The 26188-nt window shown below is 36.5% G+C and overlaps 1 protein-coding gene across 6 annotated transcripts in view; it reads left to right on the top strand.

Annotated features, from left to right (window-relative positions):
• The window catches only part of SRBD1 (S1 RNA binding domain 1), a 244524-nt gene extending 221292 nt beyond the window's left edge, over positions 1-23232 (top strand). For 5 of the 6 annotated variants that reach the window (XM_059891195.1, XM_005212609.5, XM_005212608.5 and 2 more), the window contains 2 exons: positions 18892-19076; positions 22344-23232. In XM_059891195.1, the coding sequence (XP_059747178.1) occupies positions 18892-19076; positions 22344-22633 (475 nt within the window). In that variant the 3' untranslated portion in view covers positions 22634-23232. Of the gene's footprint in view, positions 1-18037; positions 18151-18891; positions 19077-22343 lie in introns of those variants that run through there. The other variant, XR_009496281.1, reaches the window with a different exon arrangement.
• The last annotated feature ends 2956 nt before the right edge of the window (positions 23233-26188 follow it).

Raw genomic sequence — 26188 nt, 5'->3', positions numbered from 1 at the left:
TATTGCCCTGCTTAGTTATTATAGAGTCTAAGAAATGATACACTTTTAATGAGAATACATTAATTAACACAGGGAAAGGTTTGAGTACAAGGGAAAGTTTAAAATTAGACATTAAAAGAAAAAAATTTAATACCACATTTGATTAGTTCACGGTTTTTAATTAGTTCAAAAATAGTGACTTGCTACACAACTACATACTTAAGACTTCTAGTGAACTAAACAGTTGAAAAATAGTGGACATTTTAATTTTCACTGAATCTAAGATTTTTAACTTGTTTTAAAATAATTTATGTTTGATTATTTTAAGAAATGTAATTTAATTTCTTTTAAAATATTTAAGATTGTAAACATTTTAGAAATTTCTATAAACATTATAGAAAACTTAGAAAATACAAAAAAAAGAATACTCTGTCAACATCAGCAGTGATATCTTTTTTCTCCCAATATTTTATTATAAAAAAATTTAAGCATAGAGAAATGTTGAAAAAAATTTTTACAGTGAATCCCAATATACCCTCACCTAGATTTTAGCATTAATATTTTGTTATGCCCGTGTTTTCACTTATCCATCTTTTTGTCCATTAGTCCATTTCTTTTTTATATATATTTTAAAGAAAATTGCAGATATCAGCACACTTTCAGCTAATACTTTGGCATGTATATCATTAACTAGAATTCAGTAGTTCTTGATCTTTTTGTCTTTTGAGGTAAAATTCACATACATTTAAATTTTAGGTGTATAAGAGCTGAATTTTGGCAAATAAATACCTACATCTGGTAACCCAAACCTCTATCAAGATGAAAAACGTTACCATCATCCTAAAATGTTTCTTTGTACCCCTTCCCAGATAATCCCTGGGATTAATAGAATCCCATATTCTAGCATAATCCTTGTTAACATAATCCCTGTCCTAGCCTCTCAGAGCTGACCACATGTTCACATTTTTCAACCAAAGATTAGTTTCCCTCTTCTTGAACTTCATATGAATGACATCATACAGTTGTACTTTTTTGTGTAAGGCTTCTTTCAACATTTAGAGATTTTTTAAATTCATGTTTTAACATGAACAAGTATCTGGTTCCTTTTTATTGCTAAATAATTGTGCCATTGTATGATTATTCCATAGTTTATTCTCCTTACTGAAGGAACTTTGCCTATTTCCAAGTTTTTGGCTATTTTGAGTAAAGCCACTTTGAACATTCTTGTATAATTTTTGTTGTTGACATGTATTATTTTCACTTACCTTGGAAAAATACTTAGGAGAGGATTTGCTAGGTCATAAATCAGGTGTTTAGTTTTTCTTTAGAAATTTCTAGACTATACTCCAGTGTAATTAATTGTACCATTTTAAACTTCCATCAACAATGCTAACAGTTCTCTTTGCCATCATCTGGTATTAGTCTTTTTAATGTTAGCCATTCTCGTGTATTTGTGTCTGTGGTAGTATCTCTGTGGTTTTAATTTGCATTTCCCTGGTGACATTGAGCACTTTCTTGTGTGCTTCTTAGCCATTTGTATATCTTCTTCTGTGAACCCTCTGTTCATATCATTTAGCCATTTTCTAATTGAGTTGTTTTTTTTATTATTGAGTCACGAGAATTTTAAAAACATATTCTGTATATTATTAGTCCTTTGTCAAATATATGTTCCACAAATATTTTGCCCTAGTTTGTGGCTTACCTCTTTATTTTCTTATTAATGTGCAGAAGTTTTGAAATTTTGGTGTCTAATTTATCCATTTTTTCTTCCATATGAAGTTACTTCTTTGTATGTGCTAAGAATCTTTCGCCTATCTCAAGTCATGAATCTATTCTTCAGTGTTTTCTTCTTAAAACTTGATGATTTTAGCTTTTACATTCAGTGATATATCTGAAGTTAATATGATTTGAACTAGGGGTCAAGGTTCACTTTCTTTCTTCATTGTGAACATTTAGTTATTCCAGCACCGTTTTAAAAAACAATAACAAAAACACAATTTCTCTTTACCCATTGTTTTGTGCCTTTGTTTAAAATAGAAGACTCTGTAAGTGTGAATCTATTTCTAGCTCTCTCTTCTATTTCATTGATCTTTTTGTCTGTACCATACTATCTTGATTACTATAATTTTATGCTGAATTTTGAAGTCAGATAGTGTAAGACCTCTGACTTTGTTTTTCCAACAGTGCTCTGAATATTCTAGAGGATTTGATTTTCCTATAAATTGTAGAATGAACTTGTCAATTTACATTAAAAAAAAAAAACAAAACCTGGTAGGATTCTGATTGGGCTTATATTGAGTCCATAGGTGAATTTAGGAACAACTGATGTCTTCATAATATTTATTGAGTCTTTTGATAGTGGACTTACTTTATCTTTCCATTTATTTAAAACTTCTGTCATTTCTCTCAACAGTGTTTTTTAGTTTCTAGTGTAGCGGTCTTGCATATGTTTTATTAAATATGCTTTTAAACCCTATTGCAAGTAGAATTTTTAAAAATTTGTTGCTGATTGTTTTCTGCTAATATGTGAAGACAAAATTGCTTTTTAATAGTAACTTTGTATCCTGTGACCTTGATAAGTTCATTTACTAGATCTTAGTAGGTGTTTGTGGATTCTTTAAATCTTCCTATATAAACAATTACATTATCAGCAAATAAATAGACTACTTTTTTTTTTAATCTTCATGCTTTTCGTTTCTCTTCCTTGCCTATTGCAACAGCCAGAATTTTCAGTACTGTATTGAATAGGAGTGGTCAGAATGGGCATCCTTGTCCCATTCTTAATCCTAGCACATGGTTCTCATTTTTTTAATATTAAAAAAATTGTGATCTCACAGTAATTGTATTTTTAGTGTTTGTTTGAGAAGATGCATATATGCACATGGATTTATAGACTTCTTGCAAGAGTTGTCGTCTCCAAATTAGCATTTTGCTGTATGCAAGCCAGTATCTTTTTTTAATATACACTTTTGTTTGTTTCCATGATGTAGTTCGAATGTGGTTTATATGTTCTTCAAGTTCCTTTCTAATATAAGCACACATTTTTGGTTTCTGCATATTGCTTTTTAAAGGCTAAATAATATTCCATTTAATGACTGGACTGTAGTTTAGAAATAGTAGTACTCGTGTGTGCATCCTCAGTCATGTCCGACTCTTTGCAGTGCCATGGACTGTAACTCACCAGGCTCCTCTGTCCATGGGATTATCCTGGCAAAAATACTGGAATGGGTTACCATTTCCTCTCCAGAGTATCTTCCTGACTCAGGGAACAAACCTGAGTCTCCTGCAGCTCCTGCATTGGCAGGCAGATTCTTACCACTAAGCCACCTGGGAAGCTAATAGTCATACTAGTAGTGGTTCCTTATGATGGATTCCTAGAAGTGGAATTACTCTGCCAAAGGGTTTGAAAGTTTATGTGGCTCTTAATGTACATTGCCAAGTAACATACTGATTTATAATGCCACCAGCAATGTTCAAACCTGAGAAATCTTTAATTTAGACAGGACTAAATTAGACAGGACTTCTCTGCCAGCTTTTACATAGGCTAGTTTCTGCACGTGGAGCATAAAAGCCCTTACCAGTGACTTCATCCTTCTCTCTGCTTTCTTTGGGAGTAGCCTTGTCTCTCAGAAGCAGAGTACTTGAGGACTCTTTCATGGAAAATTTCTCTACATGAAATTCCACTCTTGACCTTTAAAATCTAGAGGAAAAAATGGTAATTTATCTAAATTTGCTTACCATCCCCGTTATCCACTTTGGAACTGTGATAGCGGTTTCTAACTTTCGATTATACTTAGTACAGACATCACTCAACATAGGTAGTTCATACTTTTCATACGATGTTACAAAGGGGTCTTCCCAGGGAGGAGAAGCTCATTACGGATGTGATTAGGTCATCAGTGGTTTGATTTCAGTCCTGTGAAAGTAAATTCCATTGCAGTAAATTTCATTTTTAGTTATATTAGGAAAATGGTAGAAACATAAAGAGCTTTAATGCTACCCTACCATGATGTCACTCCCAGAAATACACCAAAATGTGAAGCCATTAAGTCTTTTTACTTTGGTATTTATGATATTCTCTCTCACATTCATATTTTAGAAAACTGAGATCATGGTATTTTGTAACCTAAGTTAGTCATTTAGTGGTTTTTAAAAGTCTAGTTTTTTTTTTTTTTTTTTTTTACTATTTTTATTATTTATAGTACTTAAAAGTTGTATTTATGTATAGGGATTCTCTATTAAATATTAAAGTGTTTCATATGGGCTGAGATTTTTTTCTAGTTTAATTTTGTATCTGTTTATAATGCAGATATGTTTTGAAATATGAATGTTTAATTTTTTATGAAGTAACTGTATTATTCTTTTTCTTAAGACACGTGATTTCTAAGATGAATTCAGTGTTCCCATATTTTCTTCATGTTCTTTATAGTTTCATTTTTTTACTCTTATGAATTTTATTGTTGATGATTTCATTCATCACTTTGAATGTACAGAGTGCCGTGGTACGGCCTAAAGAATATAAAAATGAATAGAGGTGGTTTATGGTCCCAGGGAGCCTACCAAAACAGGGAGGATGAAACTTAGTCACAGATACCCATGACAGAAGTCAGTAATTGCTAACAGCCCTTTGGGGTTTTTTTTATAAATAAATTTATTCATTTTAATTGGAGGCTAATTACAATATTGTAGTGGTTTTGCCATACATTGCCATGAATATGCCATGGGTGTACATGTGTTCCCCATCCTAAACCCTCCTCCTACCTCCTTCCCCATACCATCCCTCAGGGTCATCCCAGTGCACCAGCCCTGAACACCCTGTCCCATGCATTGAACCTGGACTGGCGATTCGTTTCACATATGATAATATACATGTTTCAGTGCCATTCTCCCAAATCATCCCACCCTCTCCCTCTCCCACAGAGTCCAAAAGACTGTTCTATACATCTCTGTCTCTTTTGCTGTCTCACATACAGGGTTATCATTACCATCTTTCTAAATTCCATATATATGCGTTAGTATACTGTATTGATGTTTTTCTTTCTGGCTTACTTCACTCTGTATAATAGGCTCCAGTTTCATCCACCTCATTAGAACTGATTCAAATGTATTCTTTTTAATAGCTGAGTAATATTCCATTGTGTATATGTACCACAGCTTTCTTATCCATTTGTCTGCTGATGGACATCTAGGTTGCTTCCATGTCCTGGCTATTATAAACAGTGCTGTGATGAACATTGGGGTACACGTGTCTCTTTCAGTTCTGGTTTCCTCGGTGTGTATGCCCAGCAGTGGGATTGCTGGGTCGTATGGCAGTTCTATTTCCAGTTTTTTAAGGAATCTCCACACTGTTCTCCATAGTGGCTGTACTAGTTGGCATTCCCACCAACAGTGTAAGAGGGTTCCCTTTTTGCTAAGTTTGAAACACAAACCTGTTCACAGGAGAAAGATTTCATTTCCAGATTGGAATTTCTTATAAGGTTTCATGCAGGAGATGGCATTTGGGCTAGGTGTTTCAGCCAGTAGAAAGAGGAAAAGAGATGTTTAAAAGAGATGGAGATAGGAAAACATAGCATAGGTCAGATTTGAGGAATAGTTAATAAAAACAAACCTTCATGGAGTATATCCTCATTACCAGGCACTTTAGAAGCATCAACTTGTTTAAACCCCACAGCAATTGTATAAGGTTAGTGCTATTAATATTACCACTTCTTTAAGTATACAAAGTCCCAGATGGGTGAAGTAAATTGTCTAAGATAATTCAACTGGTGAAACCAAGATTTGAACCAGATCTATGACACTCCAAAACCTGAGCTCACAATTAAAAAGCTAGTGTGGAGCCAGATTTAAATGTAATCATAATTGCCTTTCAAATTAAGGGAATCATACCCTTAAAGACAGTCTGTGTTCAGCACAAAAATATAACAAGACTTGTGTTTTGTGTGCTTCTTAAGGGAAAAAAAAAAGTATCTGGAATATGCTGTCTTTGGGTATTCTTCTGTATCATCACATGAGATTAGACTCTGTCTTTCCTCTGGGGAAAACATTATTCCTCTGATAAAGGAAAGTTTGCCTTTTTTATTTTATTAAGGGTTCTGTAGAAAATGGATTCTTCATGTAGAGTATGCAGAATTTTATGCTGTTATGCTGCAAATACGATGTTTCGTTGAGTACTGCACCCAAAATAATTCCTTTCGTTATGTTTTTTTTTTTTTAGAATGAAACATGTACATTTCAAAATAAGCAGCTTGATAGTAACAATGTTTGGTCACCATCATTTTAAGAGAAGAGGTGGGTGAAGAGCAGCAGTAGCATATTCATCCTAGAATTGTACTCACCTCTGCCAGAAAATGTTTTTAAGTAAGCGAGAAAGAGTAAGGAATAATGCAAGGTCTTCAATAAATGTCAATTTAAAAGCATAGTAAGAAAATCCATATTAGAGAAGGTATAAGAACATGGGATTAAAAATCTACTATTGCCACAGATAGATTTTATTTCAATAGTCCTTTGAACCCGTTCTGTTCTCAATCTTTTACTTATTTCAGGATCTGCTCACATTTAGCTGATGTGTCCTACTTCACTGAAAAAATTCAGAACCACTTTCCTGAGATTATCTCCCTATCTTTACTCATTCTGTCCCACACTTCCCTGACCTACCCTTCCATCTCCTGATTCTATTTCTCTTTATAAAATGTTATGACTGTCTCTTGTATCTTAATGTCTCCATCATTTATTGCTTTTGTTTTGCCCCACAGACCTATTGCTAATCTGGTATCCCATTCTTCACTCCCTAAAAGCTCAAAGAAGCAACCACTTTTTTATTTCCTCTTAGAACTTCTGTCTCAATGCTCCTTCTTTTCATTGCCAAACGTCTCAGAAGAATTATCTGCCTCTAATTTTCACTGCTTGTTTTCTCCCAGCTTTTGTAGATTGGCTTCTGTCCTTACCACTCTGGAATCACTCTCTCAACAAATAACCTCCTAATTGTCAAAAAGTGGTCTCTTTCTGTCCTTAAACCACTTAATCTATTCTGCTACTTTTGACTCCATTAGCTTACTGATCTTCCATGATTGTTTTCACATTCTATCCTCTCTGACTTCTCTTCTTCCTCTGGCCCTCTCAATGTAGATATTCTTCAGGTTTTTGCCTTATTCACCTTCTCCTTTTATTCTTTATCTTCCTCTGATTGAGTGCATCCACTCATATGACTGTCTTCATCTCTCACCCCTCCACTGCCAGTTCCAGTCCTGCATTTCCACATCTCTAGTCCAGGCCTTTCTTCTAAATTCTAGCTCTCCCTTTCCATTTGGCTGTGAGAGATTTTCTCAGGAATATCTTAACAACTCAAACTCAATATATCTAAAAGTACAACTTGTATCCTCTTTTTCCCTACATTTATAACTCCCTCTTCTCCCATCAGTCCTCCTCACTAGCCCTATACAAAAACAAGCAGACAAATAAACAAAAAGGCTTGGTCTTCCCCTTTTGTCCCATGATGAATGGTTAATGGCACAACTGTCTTTCCATTAATCAGAGCTAGAATTAACAAATTATTCATTTATTCATTAAACACATACCTTCCAAGTGAGTGCCTGCCATATTCCAGGTACTGTTCTGCAATCTTGATTACATTCAAAGGTCCCTGCTCTCAAGGTCACAGACAGTAGACAATAAGCATAATGAATAAACCGTGTGATAAATGTGACAAGAACAGTGGGGAAAAAAGGGAAGAGCAGAGTAATGGGAATCAGGATTACCAGGGTTATGGATAAGAACTTGCAAATTTAAGTAGAGTAGTCAGGGTAGACCAGATTGACAAGGTGACATTTAAGCAAAGTCTTGATGGAAGTAAAGGATTTAGTTGTGCATGCAGATATATGAGGGAAGAGTGTTCCAGGAAGAGGGACCAGGCAGTATAAAGGCCCTAATGTGGGAGCTGGCCTGGCAAGGTCAAGGAGTAGCACGGAAGCCAGGGTGGCTAATGCAGAGTGAGCGAGGGAGAGAAAAGTAGGAGATATGGTCAGAAGGGCATTGGGAGGCTACTATAGGGACTTGGCCTTAATTCTGTGAAGTCAGGAGCCACAGCATTGTTTTATGCTGAAGAGTGGCATGCTCTTATTTGTACATTTAAAGGATCCATTGTTTGCTAAATTAAGGGGACATGATAAGTCGTGGTTGAAACAGGGAGACCAGTTAGACTAAGTACAGCAATCCAGGTGAAAGCTGGTGATGATTGAGACTAAGATGATGGAAGAGTTGGTGAGAAGTTGTCAGAATCTAGGTATGTTTTTAAAGAAGAGTCAATATTATTTGCTGACAGATTGAATGAAGGGTATGAAAGACAATAATTGTAAATATGAATGACAAAAATAATACCAGAGACACTGGAAGATGAAGTGGAAACTTGTAATGGAGGGTTATGGGGAAGAGAGAAGTTAAAGAACTAAATTTGGATCACCAGGCCCCCCACTCAGTGATTTCTCCTCATCGTGTGGCTTTAGGATACAGATTGACATGGCGTTATTTATTTAGTAAAAGAATAAAAGACAGCAATAAAAAATGAAAGATGACTATATAGGAGAAGACTGAGGAAACAGAACTAATTATATTTAGGAGTTGATGATTTTAATAGAGCAAAATGAAGTGTCTAGCTTTACCCCAATTTAAATATTTTTTCTTCAGTCTCAACTGACTGAGGTCAGTGTAGTTGTGTGAGCAAAACTGTTGCCAGAAGGTCTCAGTCATCCTTTCTGCCATTGTGGTGAGTAAATGCTTCTTTTAGAATCCTTTGTGGATCAAAGGGGGTTTATGACCTTCCCATGTTGAATGCCATGCCTTCATAGAGTACTGTGTCTAGAGTGCAGGACTTCGTAGATTTTACAGACTAGAAACGTTCTGGTCTCCCATTCTTCACTCCCTAAAAGCTAAAAGAAGCAACCACGTTTTTATCTTACTTCCTCCTAGAACATCTGTCTCAATGCTCCTTCTTTTCATTGACCATGAGAGAGGGTTATTTCCCACTTTCTGCCATCATCCAGAAATTGTCATGATGTCTCCAAGTGTGAGTGATTTCATCGTGTTGGCTGTTGCAGGCCATGAATACAATCACTGCTGTGAGTAGAATGAAGCCCAGAAGCAGTCTGTGGAGGGGTTGCCACTTTCCCCACACCTCCTCGGGTTCTGTCCTGCCATTCTGGTTGGTCAGGAGAGCCAAAGGCAGGTATCCAGTTTCCCTTTTTTCTTAAATAAGGTGCCAGGAGGCAGTGCTTTGCGCTGAGATTATGCTGATTTGTACACGTCACACTGAGGCCTGGCACTCTCCCAGAGAATCTGCTGCATTAAGAATTTGATTCACTCCAGATAGCTAAGCTTGAAAGTTAGTTGTTATGTTCTTGATTTAACTTGAAAAATGGCAGGAAATTTAATGTCAGGATTGTCACTCAGCACTCATTTTGATAAAGCTTTAGCTAGTAGTTAATAATTATTTCTGTTTTGGTCATCAGGGAAAATTTTTTAAAAGATTAGTTTCTAGCAGGAATATGGCATACGGCACCATAGGAAAGTCATGTATCAAGGGATGATTTACATCAGTATCTGCACTATTATATTAGTAATGTGGTATTTCTTTTATTATTGCTAATATTCCTATTTCTGACCCTTAGGATCAGTGTGGAGAAGTATGTTTTCAGAGAGTAAACAACCACCAACTTAAAATTCAGGTCTGGAACAGGAATAATCATTTAACCTCACAAAATATTTTCTTGAGGACAGGAAATCTGTACAAAAGCTAAGCAGTATTTATTCTTTATTTATGGGCGGGGGGGAACTTGTCTTAGGTTTTAAGACCAGAAGTTGATCAGAAGGTACAGACTTCCAATTATAAGATGAACAAGTTCTGGAGATATAATGTACAGCATGATGATTTATAGTTAATATTCTATTATAAACTTGAAAGTTGCTAAGATAGTAGATCTTAAGTGTTCCATCCCCAAAAAGGAGTGATAATTATGTGACACGATGAGGGTATTATACTAAGGCTGTGGTGGTAATCATTTTGCTATTATAAGTGTGTCAGGTGTACACCTTAGCTTATAAGTTTAAGTTGTATACCTTAAACTTATACAGTGTTATATATCAATTATATCTCAGTGAAGCTGATGAGAGAAAGGCCTACAAAAGTAGAATTAACTCAACAAGGAATGGATCCCAACTATTGCTCCTGAGCTAAAAGCCCTTGGGGGGCCTAGGAGTAGAGAGTCCCTGTGGAGACCCTGCCTTGTGCACTGCCATGGAGCTAACATAAGTCAAACCAGAGAGCTTGACAGCCCATACGGAAGACCTTTAACAACTGAGCACATCTCAATCTCTGTTTCTTTCCCATTCCTGTTCAAGGATTGAGCACCTCCGAACTCCTTTTTCTTTTTTTCTTTTTAGCCTTGCTTTCAGAGGTTTTATCACATTCTTTCCAACTTCAGCTTTCTGCCCAGCAAGAAGCCTTCTAGCTAATAAGCAGCTGTAACACAGGAAGTTGAGGTTGTTTTTATTTAAAAAACAAAACAAAATGGCAGCAGTAGAACATTGGTATTCATAGTTTCAACTGTGAGCAAACTCAGAAGGCCCCTGACTTGTGGTGATTTGTAATTTTCTGAGGGTAAGTCACTTAGTTTAATGAGTATGTCTGACACACCTCCCACATCTAAAATTCACCACAGCTTTATTCAGCATTTGCGTGCCAACTAACTTTTACAATGATAAAAACATATTTCCTTGTGGGAGACTTGCCTGAAAAGAAACCCAGCTACAAATGCTGTAAAATAAATGAAGATTAGGTAAACAGACCTAAGAAGTTATTTGTAAGTTTGAAAGATCTTAAATTTTTCTGGACTTGCCTCACAAGAGTTGGCAGCATTCAGACATGAAAATTAAGGCAGAATCTTTTCTGGCTTTTGATAAGTGATGTCTCAGGGTGTGTATCAATTACTGCACATTAACTTCTTCTATGGAGCTATGATTAGACAGTATTATATTGCCTTTTCATAAAGAGACATAACATCACAAAAGAGAGACCAAACCTAAAATACAAAGATCATAAAAAGGACAGATTACTGAAAGCAGTTTTTGGTGTTTGTTTTTCCCTTGTTAGTACTCTAATTAAATACCCAGATAGCTTACTATAATTCCCAGGAAGTAGCATTCATCATATTTTTGAAAGTGCTTTCATACAAGAGAAAGATGATGAAAGAGATTCTACCCACTAGAGAATCAGATGACCAGGATGTGGATACTTAGGAACTGACTGTCATGTCTAATGTCTTACTCACTGTTCTAACACACACCACATGACGTTTTGGGCAAGCCTGGCAGAGGTAAATAGGAAGCTGAAGAACCCAAGATAGTACCTAACTTCCTGCTAGCTTACTCTGGAGGCAGAGCAGTGCCAGACTGCCTAGGTTATTCAACCTCCCTATATGTCATTTTTCTTATCTGTTAAATGAGGATAATGTTACCTGTCTCTTTGGATGGGAGATGTGAAAGTTGGTCCATAAAGAAAATTGAGCACTGAAGAATTGATGCTTTCGAATTGTGGTACTGGAGAAGATTCTTGAGAGTCCCTTGGACTGCAAGGAGATCAAACCAGTCAATCCTAAAGGAAATCAACCCTGAATATTCACTGGAAGGACTTTTGCTGCAGCTGAAGCTCCAATACTTTGGCCGTCTGATTCAAAGAACCAACTCATTGAAACAGATGGTGATGCTGGGAAAGATTGAAGCCGAAAGGAGACAGGTGTGACAGAGGATGAGACGGTTAGATCACTGACTAACTAGACATGAATTTGATCAAACTCTGGGAGATAGTGGAAGACAGAGGAGCCCAGCTTGTTGCAGTCCATGGAGTCACAAAGAGTTGAACACAACATAGCGACTGAACAATGACAAGTTGGGATGGCATGATTAAATGTATATAGAAATCTTAGCACCTGGGAGACAGTAAGCTGTTATTACTGCTCTAGTCATCACTGTTACTTTTGTTGTGATTAAGAAGGGGCTGTCCACTTGAGTCATAAAAGGGGAGTGGGGCTGATTTACAACTGTTAGTTGCCCAGGAGAAAAAAATGTTTTACTATGTGATCCAGGTATAGTTAAATTATAATATAATTAACATTGTTAATTAATGTTAACACTGGGTCCTGGAACTGAAAAAACACTGCTTTCTCTCCTGCATATCTGGAGAAACCTTGTAATCAATGAGAGGGAGTTGCCAGCCAGCCATAGTGCTTGCTTCTGTCTGTTCCATCTTCCAACATATTTGCCCTTCTCCTTCTCCCCTTCTCCTCTCTCTTCAGGTTTAGATCGCTCGGTCTGGAGCCTGAAACGGTCAGGTATTGATTTAGTCTCCCATTATCTCCCTTCTCCCCTTCCTGTCCCCACTCTCACTGTGGATTTTAATCTTAGCCTGGCTTCTGACTCTATGTGTGACCATAAGCAAATTACTTTGATCTCAATTGCCCAACCGTTAAATGGAATGAAAATGGCTCTGCCCATTCAGAGGACAATTGGAGAGATTTATGGAAAGGGCAGGTGTTGAACATTTTCAAATTTCTTGAAAGAAGGATTCCTAGACAGGATGGATTTCATAGTATAAAGGGTATTTCCCAAGGAAGAAAGTTCTTTATTCCAGTACATGGAGTTTATCCCCTAATAGTGCCAGAGCTTTTTCATTTCAGCTCTGCTATCACGAGCCTATATGTTTTTTAAAATACTGCTTTTTAATTTGCCCTCCTCTTTCAAATATTCACAGGCACTAATCCACGTTATGGCTTTACAGACAGTAAATTAAATTATATGAATTCTGAGCACAGTGCTTTTGAGCTGTAGAGAGTCTGCAGTCTTTGAAACCACTAACTTAATTTTATACAACTCTTACTCAGTAACTCAAAAAGAGCCAAACTTTTTCTTTGAATTTGGTTTAAAAAATAATAATAAATTACTCCCAGGCAGTGGTACTTATTGTGCCAGATTTTATCTGGGACCTAAATCTTCTGTCTACATTGAAAACCTCCCAGAGTTAAACAGTAAGCAGTGCTAATGAAGATATGGTATATAACGAATTTTACCTTAGCTACAGCCTTGTGGTCTCTGCTGTGTGACTTTAGGCTGGTCACTTAATCTGTATGAGTTTAAATTTCTTTATCTGCAAATCTGTATCCACAGTAAATTTATGAGAGAATTAAATGAAGTCATCTTTACTGAGCACTTTCAACATATTTGTCTGTATGTAAAATCCTACCTCTAAAACAGCAGATATAAGTAGAAGATAATTAATTCTGATATACTGTCATTACTTAAATTAGACTAAGCTCATTCAGGGCAAAGGCTCTGTTATCATGTTTCATGGAGTCTTTTTCCACAGTAAATAAATATTTATTGAGGAAAACTGAATGATTTTCTAAATTATTTTTAATTCACTTCAGCATTTTGTCTCATGCCTTTGAAGAGCCTTGATTTAAACAAATCTTTATCATTTGAAGATGTTGTGTGTGTGTGTGTATGAGTGTGTTTAAAACAACACAGGCTCAATGGAAAGAGGATGATCAAACTGAGCAATTGGGTTGTTGGGGTTTTTTCCTGTTTCTTTTTTTTTTTTGATGGGGGATTATTGTTTTAACAAGTGTAAGAAAACTGATTTTCCTTTGTCACTTATAAATTTATTTCTAAGACAGGATTTTAGAAATCTTTAGAGCAGTAATCACAACATTTTCAGTACATGATGCCTTTCCATGTTTGTATTTTCATGTGCACTTGGATGTATGTATATATACATTAGGTTTTTTAAATTATAGCTTTAATTATACTTACACAGTATATCACACTGTGGTTCTGAAATAGGAAAACCTACATAAAAATCAATGCTGCTTATTCTTTGTGGTATTGGTTACTATTTCTCTGATCTTAGGTATTTTGTAACTGCATGTCTTCTTCAGCTATTTCTAAAGAGATCATTCTAATCTCAGATTTTTAGAGGATGTCTATATAAGCACACTTTAACTGTTTTCTTTTTTTAACAAAATTCATTCCCTTTACTAAACTGCTAAAATAAAATAAAACCGCTTTCTAAGGATATTTTCTCCCACAATTACTGCAGCATACATCAAGTATCCAGCCTCTATGCACGTGTAATAGACCTTTGAAAAAGGAGGAAACATTTGCTAAGTTTTTCAGAAGTTAGAATCAGGTTAACAGTCTGATGCTTATACCAAGTCTCTTGGAAGACAGACCGCATCCGTTAATCTGTGGTAGTTTCTTTTTGGCTCTTGTTTTTTTCTGCTGCTTACAGATCCAAGAGTATGTTTAGATGCAGGAAGTACTCCAGAGACACTCTAAATGGTGCCAAGCAATGACGCTAGAAGTGCCCCCTGCTGCCCAAAGAGTTTTCAGAAGTAACCTTGGTTACCCTTTCTGAAAGGGTTGCATTTTTCCAAAAGTTTATCTGCAGTGTATAAATTTTCAAAAGCTGTTACATTCTTATGAAAAATTACTCGCTGTAACTTTCTGTGGTTGATGATACGCTAACAAAAACCATTTCAGTATTACCTTCACTAGATACCTGCTAGCTTCTGAGCCCCGTAGGTTGTTCTGTGTGTGGGCTTCTCTGTAAATGCCCTCTACTTGAATTTACCATTATTTGTGGATTTTACATCAGTGAAGATTTTGAAGGATTCTGGCCCAGTTCAGTTTCTTGGTTTAATAGAGGTTAGAGATTTGAAAAGATTCTTTGATGATGATTAAAGTGCAGTTCACACTGCCACCCCTTTGATTTGACTACTGAAACAGCAGATGTGGTAAAGCCACACTGGTCTAAGCAAAACTAAAGTGTGCTGCTCCATGCTCATCTAGGTGAGTTCAGCTCCCATAAATAGCGTAAAGGAGTAGTGGGTTTCCCTCCTTTACCATGTTGGAATTTACATTGTCTTTAATACAAAGCAATAGGTTTTAAATACATAGAATCTGTGGGTTTCAGTATAACAAACTGAACTTTTCTTTTGTGTCCTACCACTTGCTCTATAATCATAATCACAGATAAGAAAGACAGGTTACCTCTTTTGTTTTAAATTGTTAAATGTCTGTCTGTATTACAGATGATGCTGTCTGCTTTATCTGTAACTACTTTTTCTAAAATGACTGTGCTCTTGCATTTATTGGCTTATTGATATGATTACTTTAAGACTGAGTAAAACCAATGGATAAAAATAAACAAGTATGAAAGTCTCTTTTAAAAGTATCTTGCATGGATGGACAACTAGGAGTACTTTGCCCTTGCAGCATGATTCTTTGTGGAGCCTTAACTCTTACGTGTTTAGCCCACAAAGCACATGTTAATATTAAGTTGTTTTTAAAGTGATGGAGTTGCATCACCATGATTTTTCTGTGCTCTGTGGGATATCATGTTGCTTTAATGTAATGAGTCCTGGGCTCCTAAATTTCTCTCTCCATGCTGGAAATGATTACATAAAACTGAATGGCTATATCTGAAGTCTAATGAATCTTGAGAATTTCTTATTCTTCAAGAAAAATATCACAAAGACTTTTCTTATTCTTTGAGGAGGAGAACTTGCATTTGTAACAAGTTTCTGTTGAAGATATCAGCGATTTTAGGTTTTATATAGCATTCTGTTTGAAAAACAAGCAGCCTCTCTCTGCTGCAAGGTCTGTGTCTTAACTTTGTGCAGATGTGTGCTAAAAGAACATGATGTGCTTATTTGTTGCATTTATGCTACTTTCTGACTTTAAGTAAGATGGATGAAATTACATATTAAATAGAAACAGCAGCTCAGACAGCAGTCCTTAGCAAACTGAAAAAGCCTTTCAGAGACAGTGAAGAAAATGAGACTATGATTTTAATAACCCATGAACTTTTGAGAGAATTCTCTACTTAAATACGTTTATATAATAATTTCTCTGTTGGATTCATCAATGTTAACTCTCTAATATTTAAAACTAATCTGCCATTAAATCGTGTTGGTGAAATGTTACCCAAAGTATTGTCTTATATCTTAACCAAATATAACACTTTAATTTTGACATAACTGCAGTTATGAACAGACATACACTGATGTGTGTAGCCTGAAACTCCAGTTAGTGACAATAGCTATGAGGCCATAGGCAGGTTATTTAACCTCCCGAAAGCTCGGTGTTTCCTTTCTGTATGATGTGATACCTACCTTTTAGGATTATTGTCAAGATTAAATGAGAACATCTATCAAGCACTATTTTTTCAGAACACGTTCACTCACATTCTAGTTCTAAGCTTCATAAAGTATACTGTGTTTTTATATGATACTTCTGAGCCAGAAGGTACTTTGTGTTGAGTATTTCTTATTTCTAAAATGAAGCTGTATGTTTGATATTATTTATCACAGTTGATTCTAGAGTAAAAATTCAGAATAATGTAGAATAAGTTATTCTTAGTGTATTTAAAGAACACATGTTTATTAAGTGGCTACTGAGCAAAAAACGTTGTTTCCTATGGTTTACAATTGAATATTTTTGAAATTAAATTAAAGAGAGGTCAAACGCAATGCTATTCCCAGTTCATTTTATAGTCTCCCTTTTGTTTGTTAGTTTCCATTTTATGCAACCCTGTTGTAACTTTAAGAAAGTTTTCAAAATAAAAAAGCATCTGACTCTGTTGCATAGTCATTTAAAAATAGGGTTGATCAATACTGAAGCATTAGCTAGGAGTACAATTTGGTGCTTTTTTATTGATTTTAATTACCAGTGCCCTCAGGCTTGTGTGTGTGAGGATGAAAATGATATATAAAATATGCACCCAGGTTAAATAGACCAATATTCTTTGTGTATCTGCAGCCACTATAAACAGAATCCTTTATATGGAAGTGACTTGAGTATCAGTTAGTTATATACACATGCACACAAAACCTTAAGTCTCCAAGTGGCCTCCTGAGCCAGTGTTTTTGCTGTTGAGGCCAAGACATGTCCAGTACTTTGGGAAGTTTCTTTTAGTTATTTTATTAATTATAAAATGCTATTCAAGTTTATTATGAATCTTCAACCCACAAATATACTTTTTTGGCCTTTTAATTGTTGATTGTAAGCCAGAATCTTGGGGATTTGAAAGATGTTCTGCTGAATAGCCAGTTGCAGACCAATCAAGCCAAGAGGGTAAATACCAGGGAAGTCTGCTCAGCAGGGCCGGTATTATTTAGGAAGTTGTGCAAGGAAGTTTGCTGCAGGCAGAGGTTGCCATGTGTCATCTGCCCCGTCAGTCAGAGCTATAGCAGCTGTTGCCTGTCACCAGGGCCGTTATATGCTACTAACAGATACCTATCAACACTAAAGATATCACCGCCTGTCCATGGGCCCAGGAAGCCATGGACACACAGACATAAAGTGTGTAACTCACTTGCCACCAGTTGGGATGGAAGCTCATTTAAAAGGAAAAAAAAAGGAGCCCAAGCACTAACTCCTTAGTCTTTCATGAGACCCTTAACGAAAATATATTAAAGAAAATAGGTTGTATTTTCATCAGTCTGTTTTTGACCAAAATTATGACTTTGGAAATGTAGGAGGATTACACATTTGAACTCAAAGAGATTCCATGGTTAAATGAGAGATGAGAGAGTTTCTCCCCTAGATAACAGACTGTCACTACCAGATTATCACTACAGAGGCCTTCTCTAGGTGAACACAACAGTGGGGGGAAAGGACTGGAAATAACAAGCATTCCTTTTGTGATGCAGTAACCTAGCAAATAGGATACATCCCAATTCTAAACATAGACAAGCCTCCCAACAGTTTCTTTTTCCCCTGCCTGTATTCCAGAGACATCCTTAGAGGAAAGGATTGGGGGGCATTAGTATCGCTATCTATCTGATTACTGTGTTGACATTTTTAAAGAGCCATTAATCATAAGAAATTGAACTTAACGATGTGGAAAAGTACACAGCCAAGGAATATCAAGAAAGTAAGCTATAGCTTACTTAATATTCAGATGAGATTGAAGGGAAATTCATCTTTAACCCTTTGTTTTTTTCTTGATTAGCTCATTACTGAACTCCAAAGCTAAATAATTGAGAGGCAGCTAAACAAACATGGGGAATGGTAAACATAGCAAAGGGAAATTGAGAAAGGCAAATAGTCTCCTACATATTACAGGTATGTAATATATTAAGTACATAAAGTAATATTCACCATAAGGTTATGTAAGTGAGATCTTCCTTGCAGAGCTTCCATTTGGGGAAGAAGTCACTTTTTGATAATCCTCTCATCCTTTTTCTGTTGACTTCTGAATCCTTAATATACTCGATATGATTTAGTCCATGCGAGGCATAACCGTTGATGGAGAATTCTTAGATTGAGCATATGCTTGCACAGGTTACACTGTCACCATGGGTACACAGAAGTAAAGAACAGAGATATGGCATATGGATAAAGTGATTTGTTTGTCAAAAGTTGGCAATCCTTGTTGGGTATTTTGCTGGATTTTGATAGCAGCAATTCATTGTTTGCCTAATAGGTAATTTAACTGCAAAACATTTTCCTAACTGAAATTTGCAGAAACATGAAGCAAATATAGGTATCCTTATTTAGAAAATATATCTGGCACTAAACTCTAATGAACATTGCACTGTAAAACATTTCTGATGCTGATTCTGAGCAGGAGCTTCTTTGGAAAGTAACTCAAAAACCTCAAATCATCCTCTTCCTTTTTTCTCCCAAGACAGATCATCTTTATGGCATGGGGCACATGGTAGATTTTCAGTAGAGACCAGTTGATTGATTGATGTATGGATCTGAGATGAATAGGGGTGATTTATGTAAGTAGACTGGAAAATAAGTAATATTATTAATATGTGGTGGGGGGGGTTCTTCTTTTTTTTTTTTTTTCCTCTGCAGGTTTTTGTCATTCATTGGAGGGACACTGTATGAGATTGGAAAGCCAGAAATGCAGCAAAAAATAAATTCATTCCTTGAAAAAGAAGGAATGGAGAAAACTGCAGAAAGATTGCAAACAACAGTACACACCTTACAGGTCATCGTAGATGGTCTCAGCCAGCCCGAGAGCTTTGACTTTCGAACAGGTAAACGATGAATGTGAATACCTTTCACTTGAGTAGCCCACAGTGATCCTGCGCCACAGGATCCTCGTTCTGCCTTTCTCTCCATGAGAAAACTAGAGCGCAGGAACCTTCCTTCAAAGTCATTGAAGCTAGTAAGTATCCAGAGCCGAAGTTGAGGCCAGGTCTCCAGACTCTTCCTCCCAGGCTTATTTCCCATCACATTAGACTAAACACGTCATGCATGTGCTAGCATGTTCATGGAGACATACATTTTTCATAATCCTTTTGTAACTGTTTTTACCTCATAAGAGTCAGAAGTCCAAGGTAAAGCATTCAGTTCACAAATTAAAGTGAATCTTCTTTCTGAGTTACAGCCTTCCATGTTCCTGGATTCTGTGTCAGTGAACACTCTGAAGAAAAAAGATACTGTCTCTCTGTTGATTTTCCTTCTAATTAAAAGTCTCATGGCTTTCAGCACAGGTAGATGGTGAAGGAAGTTTAAGAGCCATAGTTGTTGAAAGCAATGACCCGGTGAGAAGGAATTAAGGTATCAAATGACCTACTTCCCAAGGAAATTTGACTAGGAAGCCCTGAGATTTAAATGAATCTGTGCTTGTCTCACATCATTTTTATGATACCATGTTTAGGGCTTGGCTCATTTCATCCTGGGTTATGCTGTGTTGAGGTGGTTTCTTTGAAAAGGTCTGGGGGAATTTGTGTTCATCTGTCAAGCTCAATGTACCATTCCCTCAATATCTGTGTAAATTTGAAATTAATTTCAAGGTTGGAGAAAAATAAAATGAAACATACAGTAAGACCTATGCCAAAAATGTAGGAGTAGAAGCCTCCTGGGTGGTCCATCCAAAGTGAATACTTCCGTGGACAAATCCCTCGCCCTTTGCAGTTATTCTTAGGTGTGAATTCCATAGGTGTTGTCTAGCAGTGAGCAGTGGCTTTCAAGCAGGGTGGGAGTGCTGTGCTAAAACCACTACATTAGAAGGTTGGCAAATATGCTCTGTTCCGGCTTTTCTTGTCCATCTTGGTTTTTTCAGTCTTGATGTTGATTGTTCCCATGATCTCAGTTACACTGTAGACTCAGAGCAAAGATCAGCCCTCAGATTACAAAGCTGAGTTAAACAACCAACAGCTAAGTTGGTCTTTACCTGATGATGCCTCTAGTTGAGCAGAAACATACACCTGGGCTCTGAATTGAGCTTACCAGTTACTGCAGTATTTATCATTGTTTCAAGTGAAATTTCCAATAGATCTCTTTGGAACTGACTTTTGCCCTAGCATAAGTCACAGGTTTCTAGATGTCTGAGAACTTTCATTTTAACACTAAATACATCATCAGGAAGAAAGGCAGACAGTCATATGTTTAAAGGAGCAGATAGTATTTTGAATGTTTCTGCATTTATGTTACATCTCTTTTCTGTCCTCCATTTTCTCAAAATTACTTCCTTTCTTGCCTCATTCTTTCTTTATACTCATCCTGTCTTCTGTTTTTCTGGTGATATAATCAACTCTATGTTATTAACACTCTGGTCGCCAGTTAGTTTCCATAATTGTGTTCATCAGAAGCAACCTGGTGACAGGGGACTGAGTATGTAGCCTTGGCAATCAAAGTGTTAAAGTTTGCCTGGTACATGGAGGCTTTTCTAATTTCTCAGTGGCCTGGGCTATGTTAAGTAGTTCTTGACTCTGATTTTCCATGCAAAATTAAGCAGCTGATCAGAAACCCTTGGGGATTGTAGCTGCTGGACCTCTGTAAGAAAGAGGGAGAGTTTCTAAGTATAAAAACAATACTTGTGGGGCCTCAGAGACCATCCTACCTCTGACCATGATCAACAACTTGGTTTCCCTTTGCTTTGACACAGTCCTTGCCGAGAGTAATGGCGTATTCAGTGGGCTCTTTATTTTTGGAATTCACACCTGAACATCAGATGGAATTCTACACAATCAATTCTAGTGTTAGCATATTTCTTTTTTATGAAGAAAATGAGATTTAAGGTTTAAAGAGGGGTTTTGTTTTGTTGTAAAGGTAAAAAGTGGATTTTTTTTTTAAGTGGATTTTTTAAAAAAAAGAAAACCTTGATTTCAATATGGTTAGGCTGGGGGAGGGAACCAAGAGACGACCAGTTGTTAATACAAATGTAAAGGATAGTTTTAACAAGTAATCAGGATAAAGCCAACAGCTGTGGAGGAAAAGGAAATGGAATGGGTGGAGGGGAAAATGAGGTCTTAGTAAAAGGAGATCCAAGCATAGAATGTGTTCTTTGTTATTAGAATCAACATTCAGTAATCCTAGGAAAGGGGGCCAAGAGGAGCATGGGTAAATGGAATCCACAGATAATCCAAAAGCCCTGTTTCAATTGCTAGTTGTAACCTTCTCCATCATAAAACATTTGTTGTTGTTTTTGTTTTGTTTTAACTTAAGCCATGATTCCTCAGCAGGCTTTGTGTCTGTCTTTGGTGGGGGGTAGTGTTAATGAACAGAGAAATGTATCGGTACACTGGCATGAACAAGGGAAAGAAGGCTGTAAAAACTCAAGAGTAGAGATCTGTGCTTCATCTTTGTTTCTTGAGTACCTGGTAGAGTGCTAATAGGAGTTAATAAATGTTTTATGAATTGAATTGAAAGAAGAGAAAGGACATAAGGTACTGGCCCATCTGGGTTTCTGAGCAATAGATAATCAAGAATCCATTCTTTTTGATTGGATAAATTTATTCAAAATGGATAGGAGTTGATCCTTGAGTTCAAAATTTGGGGGCAGAAGTGAGAAAGAACATTTAAATTTCACATTTGACTAAATATTTATGGATGTTCTACCCACTTTAAACATTTTGAGAATTCAGTCACTTGAAGGAAAACTCCCATTCTTCTGTCAACAAGGATCTTATTTTCTCCGTATTTGTAATTTAGCCTTGCATATTCATTGAGCAAATGTATTTTCTCATCTCCTCTTCATAAAGAAGAAAATAAGCCACTATAGTCTTTTGAGTCCCTTATGTATGTGCTAATGTTCACAGGTTAGCAAGATAGAGTTTGAGGAGAAGATAGTGTTTGAGTAAACTTTCTTGAATTGTTCCTACTTTGCACATGCTGTTTCTCCAACTAGGATGCCTTTTCTCTGAAGGCAGGCATGTATCTTCAGCTCCTTTTATGTCTCCCCTCAATGCTTAATACTGGTCTGGGCACACAATTGATATGTATACAATACTTACTCATTAAATTATGTTGTGTCTACATTATTTATACACACTGTCCATTTTCCCCTTTTGTTGTAGATTTCGATAAACCTGATTTCAAGAGAAGCATAGTCTGCTTGGAAGACCTGCAGGTTGGGACAGTTCTTACAGGCAAAGTCGAGAATGCCACCTTGTTTGGAATTTTTGTGGATATAGGAGTGGGGAGATCAGGGCTGATTCCCATACGAAATGTAACAGAAGCAAAACTTTCTAAGACGAAGAAGAGAAGGAGTCTTGGACTGGGCCCTGGAGAAAGAGTGGAAGTCCGAGTACTCAACATTGACATTCCCCGATCTAGGATTACCCTGGATCTCATTCGGGTGTTGTGAGTGTGCCACTGATGGCCAGACAGTGGTTTTATTCCCTCACTTCTGTAGGTTGGCAAGAATAAGTTAGATGTTTGTGCACTCTGGATGGCAGATGAGAAAGAACTCACTTAATATCAGAAGTATTTTCCAAACATTTTCCTTATTTTTCCTTTTGAATATAGAGAGCTAATGGCTTGATTTCTTTTCCCTTTAAAAAAAGCAGCTCACAGACACCTTTATGTGGCTTCATGTAGTAATGATTTTCTGACCAAAATTTTATTTTTTATAATTCATCTTTGAATCCTTTTGCATTTTGTATAATAGACTGTTTCACTTCTACTTGCCAACACGCCTTGCTGGACTTATGTGGAGTTATCTTCGTAAAAATCGTATAATGTTTCTTGATAGTAGAACTGGCAGTATTTAATCCTCTCTTTTTATAGACTTTAAAAAAAAAAATCAGGCCCTTTGGATTCGACTTGTTATTTTTCTCTTGCCTAGCAAACCAAAATATACCAATTAAACAGATCCTGATGTTTTCATAACCATTAAGTGAATAGCTCAAATTAATTATCAGAATATGTGTATTGATCTCTACAATAAAATGTTGTGGTTAGTGATCTTGTTTTTGCTGTGTTAATTCAGTGAATTATCTAAGAATCAGTCTTGATCGAAGTAAATATGGCACATATTCATACAAATTTTGTATAAGCCAGCTGTGCCTTTGGGGAAAATGGAAGTCTCTAGAAATCCGAAGAATGACATTCTGTTTGACTTATCACAGAAAGGCATATTCTTTCATAAGCATAAATATTAAACTCCAAATGGGGATAGAAATGGCCCCCTCCTATAGATTGAATATATCCGGTGCAAAGGGACAAAAAAACTAGATAAAGCCAGTGACTCTTAACTCTCGTTTTTTTTTTTCCCCCCCAGTGGAGATGGTAAATATTAGCAGGATCATAGAGGGTAAAAATGATTTAAACAAAGCCCACCCTGGACTGGTATCTTGTCCATTCTGGCTGCTGTGGTTGATTTCACTGAAGGACTCATTTACATAACAGATTAAGTACCTGGTTTTTATTTTTATTTTTTTAATGCATAATGAGTAGATGGTTACTAAAGAGGGTGGCCAATCCTGCTTGTTTACCTGGGACAGTCATTGCCCTGGCATAATTTTAAATAGTGCTTCTTTTTGTTTCCAAAGTGCCCCATTTTATATAATGAATCATATGATCATCTTTGTAGATTCTTTACCATCTGAGCTACCAGGGAAGCCCTTAATACTAACAGTCCCTTACAAAGTGGTAAATCACAGCATGTTTAATGATAGTTCCGCATGGTTCATGTTTCTCAAAATTTGCAGCCTTCCAGCTGGTTTACGTAGATCTTCTTAATGCCATGGGTTCTTTAAAAGTATATAATGCAATTCCTGTTTGCCTGACGATTTCATTTCTGAAATGCTTTTTCTCTCTTACTGGTCTTCAACTAACAGTGGATCTTAATGTTGTAACTTTAAGTTGGCCTTCCTGCTCACTCCTCCCTATGTTCTTCCTGATTCATAGTTTGTAGATCATCGATGAGTGATATGCACCCGAAGAGTCTTATTCTGAAGCCTGCAATGTAATTTCAAGCAAATGCTTTTTTTAAAAATTTGAGGTATAGTTGTCATATGACATTATATTAATTTCAAGCATACAACATAATGATCTGATATTTGTATATATTGCAAAATGATCACAAGTAGTCTGGTTAACACCCATCACCATACTTGGTTAAACAAATGCTTTCAGGGAAAGGGCCTTCTCCCTGGGCACTTTGAATACAGGAACCAGAGTAGTCAACAGTGTGACTCATCTCTGTTGACCTGGTAGCTAAGCCCTTGGAGACACAAGGAGGACTTGATACTGAACTAGGTTTCATGATTTATCCTATTCAGCCCAAACATGGTAGTGCTCTGGGAGAAGAGGGCACATTTCATTTATTTCATAACTCCATAATGTAGCATGATGCTTGGTGGTCGGTATATTCAACTAGTTCTAATTCCTGTTCTACCAATAATCTACGTGTGCATTTAAGCTGGTACCTTTACTTCTCTGGGCCTTCTTTTTCCCAAGTTTAAAACAGGGATGATGATAATAAAGCACTCGTTTTTTCAAATTGTGTTGATGGCCTCCTATGTGCCAGGCATTGTCCTAGACACTGACCATAAAATTGTTATAGAAAAAGAGAGATTATCCTTGCCTTTATGGAGCTTGAAGTTTATTGAGGAAAAAAGACTCATTAAGAATCACATAAAAATATAAAATCACAAGCATGATAAGCAATATAATAGTGACAGCATATAATAGATGAGTTGATCTTTACAGAGAAGTTAGAAAATGTTTCAGGGAGGTTTAACTGAAATGTGAAAATGACCACTAGTCAACTGGGGCAGATGTTTTGTTGACCTCAACAAGAGTTGTTTCTGATAAATGGTGGAGATGGAAGCCATATTGGAATGGGTTTGAGAGAGTGTAGGAGGAGTTAGATTGGACATAGTGAATATAGATAATTTTTCAGGGGTTTTCACTGTAAAGGAAAAAATAGAAAAGTGGCTGGAAGGGGAAAATGGAGTAAGGGAGAATTGTATCTTAAAAAAAAAAAAAACAAACAGAAGAAATAGTAATATATACAAATAGAAAAGATCCAGGAAAATTTGATACAGAAGATGAAGAGGAGAATTACTGGAATGGGATCATTGGGTGGATGAGATTGAATAGATCTAGTGCACAAATGATTGGTTTAAGATAGGGATACAAAGAGTCCATCCATAATAAAATAGAGAAGACTGAATATGTGGGCACAGATGTATGTAGTTAGGAAGATATGATGATGGATGCTCATGGAAGATCTCTTTGTATTACTTCTATTTTCTCGTTGAAATGCAAGAGAAGACTGAGACTGAAGTTCAGAGGGGAAAGGAATTGAAAGTTTGAGAAGAAAAGAAAAGGTAAGAAAAAAATGAAAAAACCCAGGGAAATAGAGTATGATTTCCAAGCAGTGTTAGATGGTCTACTGGGTTAGTGATCAGTTGAATATAGGATCAGTTAGTTTGCTTCTATATTTCTTTAGCTATATCAGCTAGGCGGTACAGGTCCAGGTTAGGTAGAAGGATGGATCTAATCAGGTTTGGGAGGTTGCCAAGTGAATACAACAGAAGGGCGAGAAGGTTGAAGTCATGTGAACAAAGAAATTATTGACCATGGAACTTAAGCCCAGTAAGAGACATACAGTGTCAGACTTTATTTTTGGGGGCTCCAAAGTCACTGCAGATGGTGACTGCAGCCATGAAATTAAAAGATGCTTACTCCTTGAAAGGAAAGTTATGACCAACCTAGATAGCATATTCAAAGGCAGAGACATTACTTTGCCAACAAAGGTCCGTCTAGTCAAGGCTATGGTTTTTCCAGCGGTCATGTATGGATGTGAGAGTTGGACTGTGAAGAACGCTGAGTGCCGAAGAATTGATGCTTTTGAACTGTGGTGTTGGAGAAGACTCCTGAGAGTCCCTTGGACTGCAAGGAGATCCAACCA

The sequence above is a fragment of the Bos taurus genome, chromosome 11 (genome assembly GCF_002263795.3).
Source record: "Bos taurus isolate L1 Dominette 01449 registration number 42190680 breed Hereford chromosome 11, ARS-UCD2.0, whole genome shotgun sequence".
NCBI lineage: Eukaryota > Metazoa > Chordata > Mammalia > Artiodactyla > Bovidae > Bos > Bos taurus.
The sequence above is the reverse complement of the archived record's forward strand: the minus strand, read 5'-3'. Positions and strand labels throughout refer to the sequence as shown.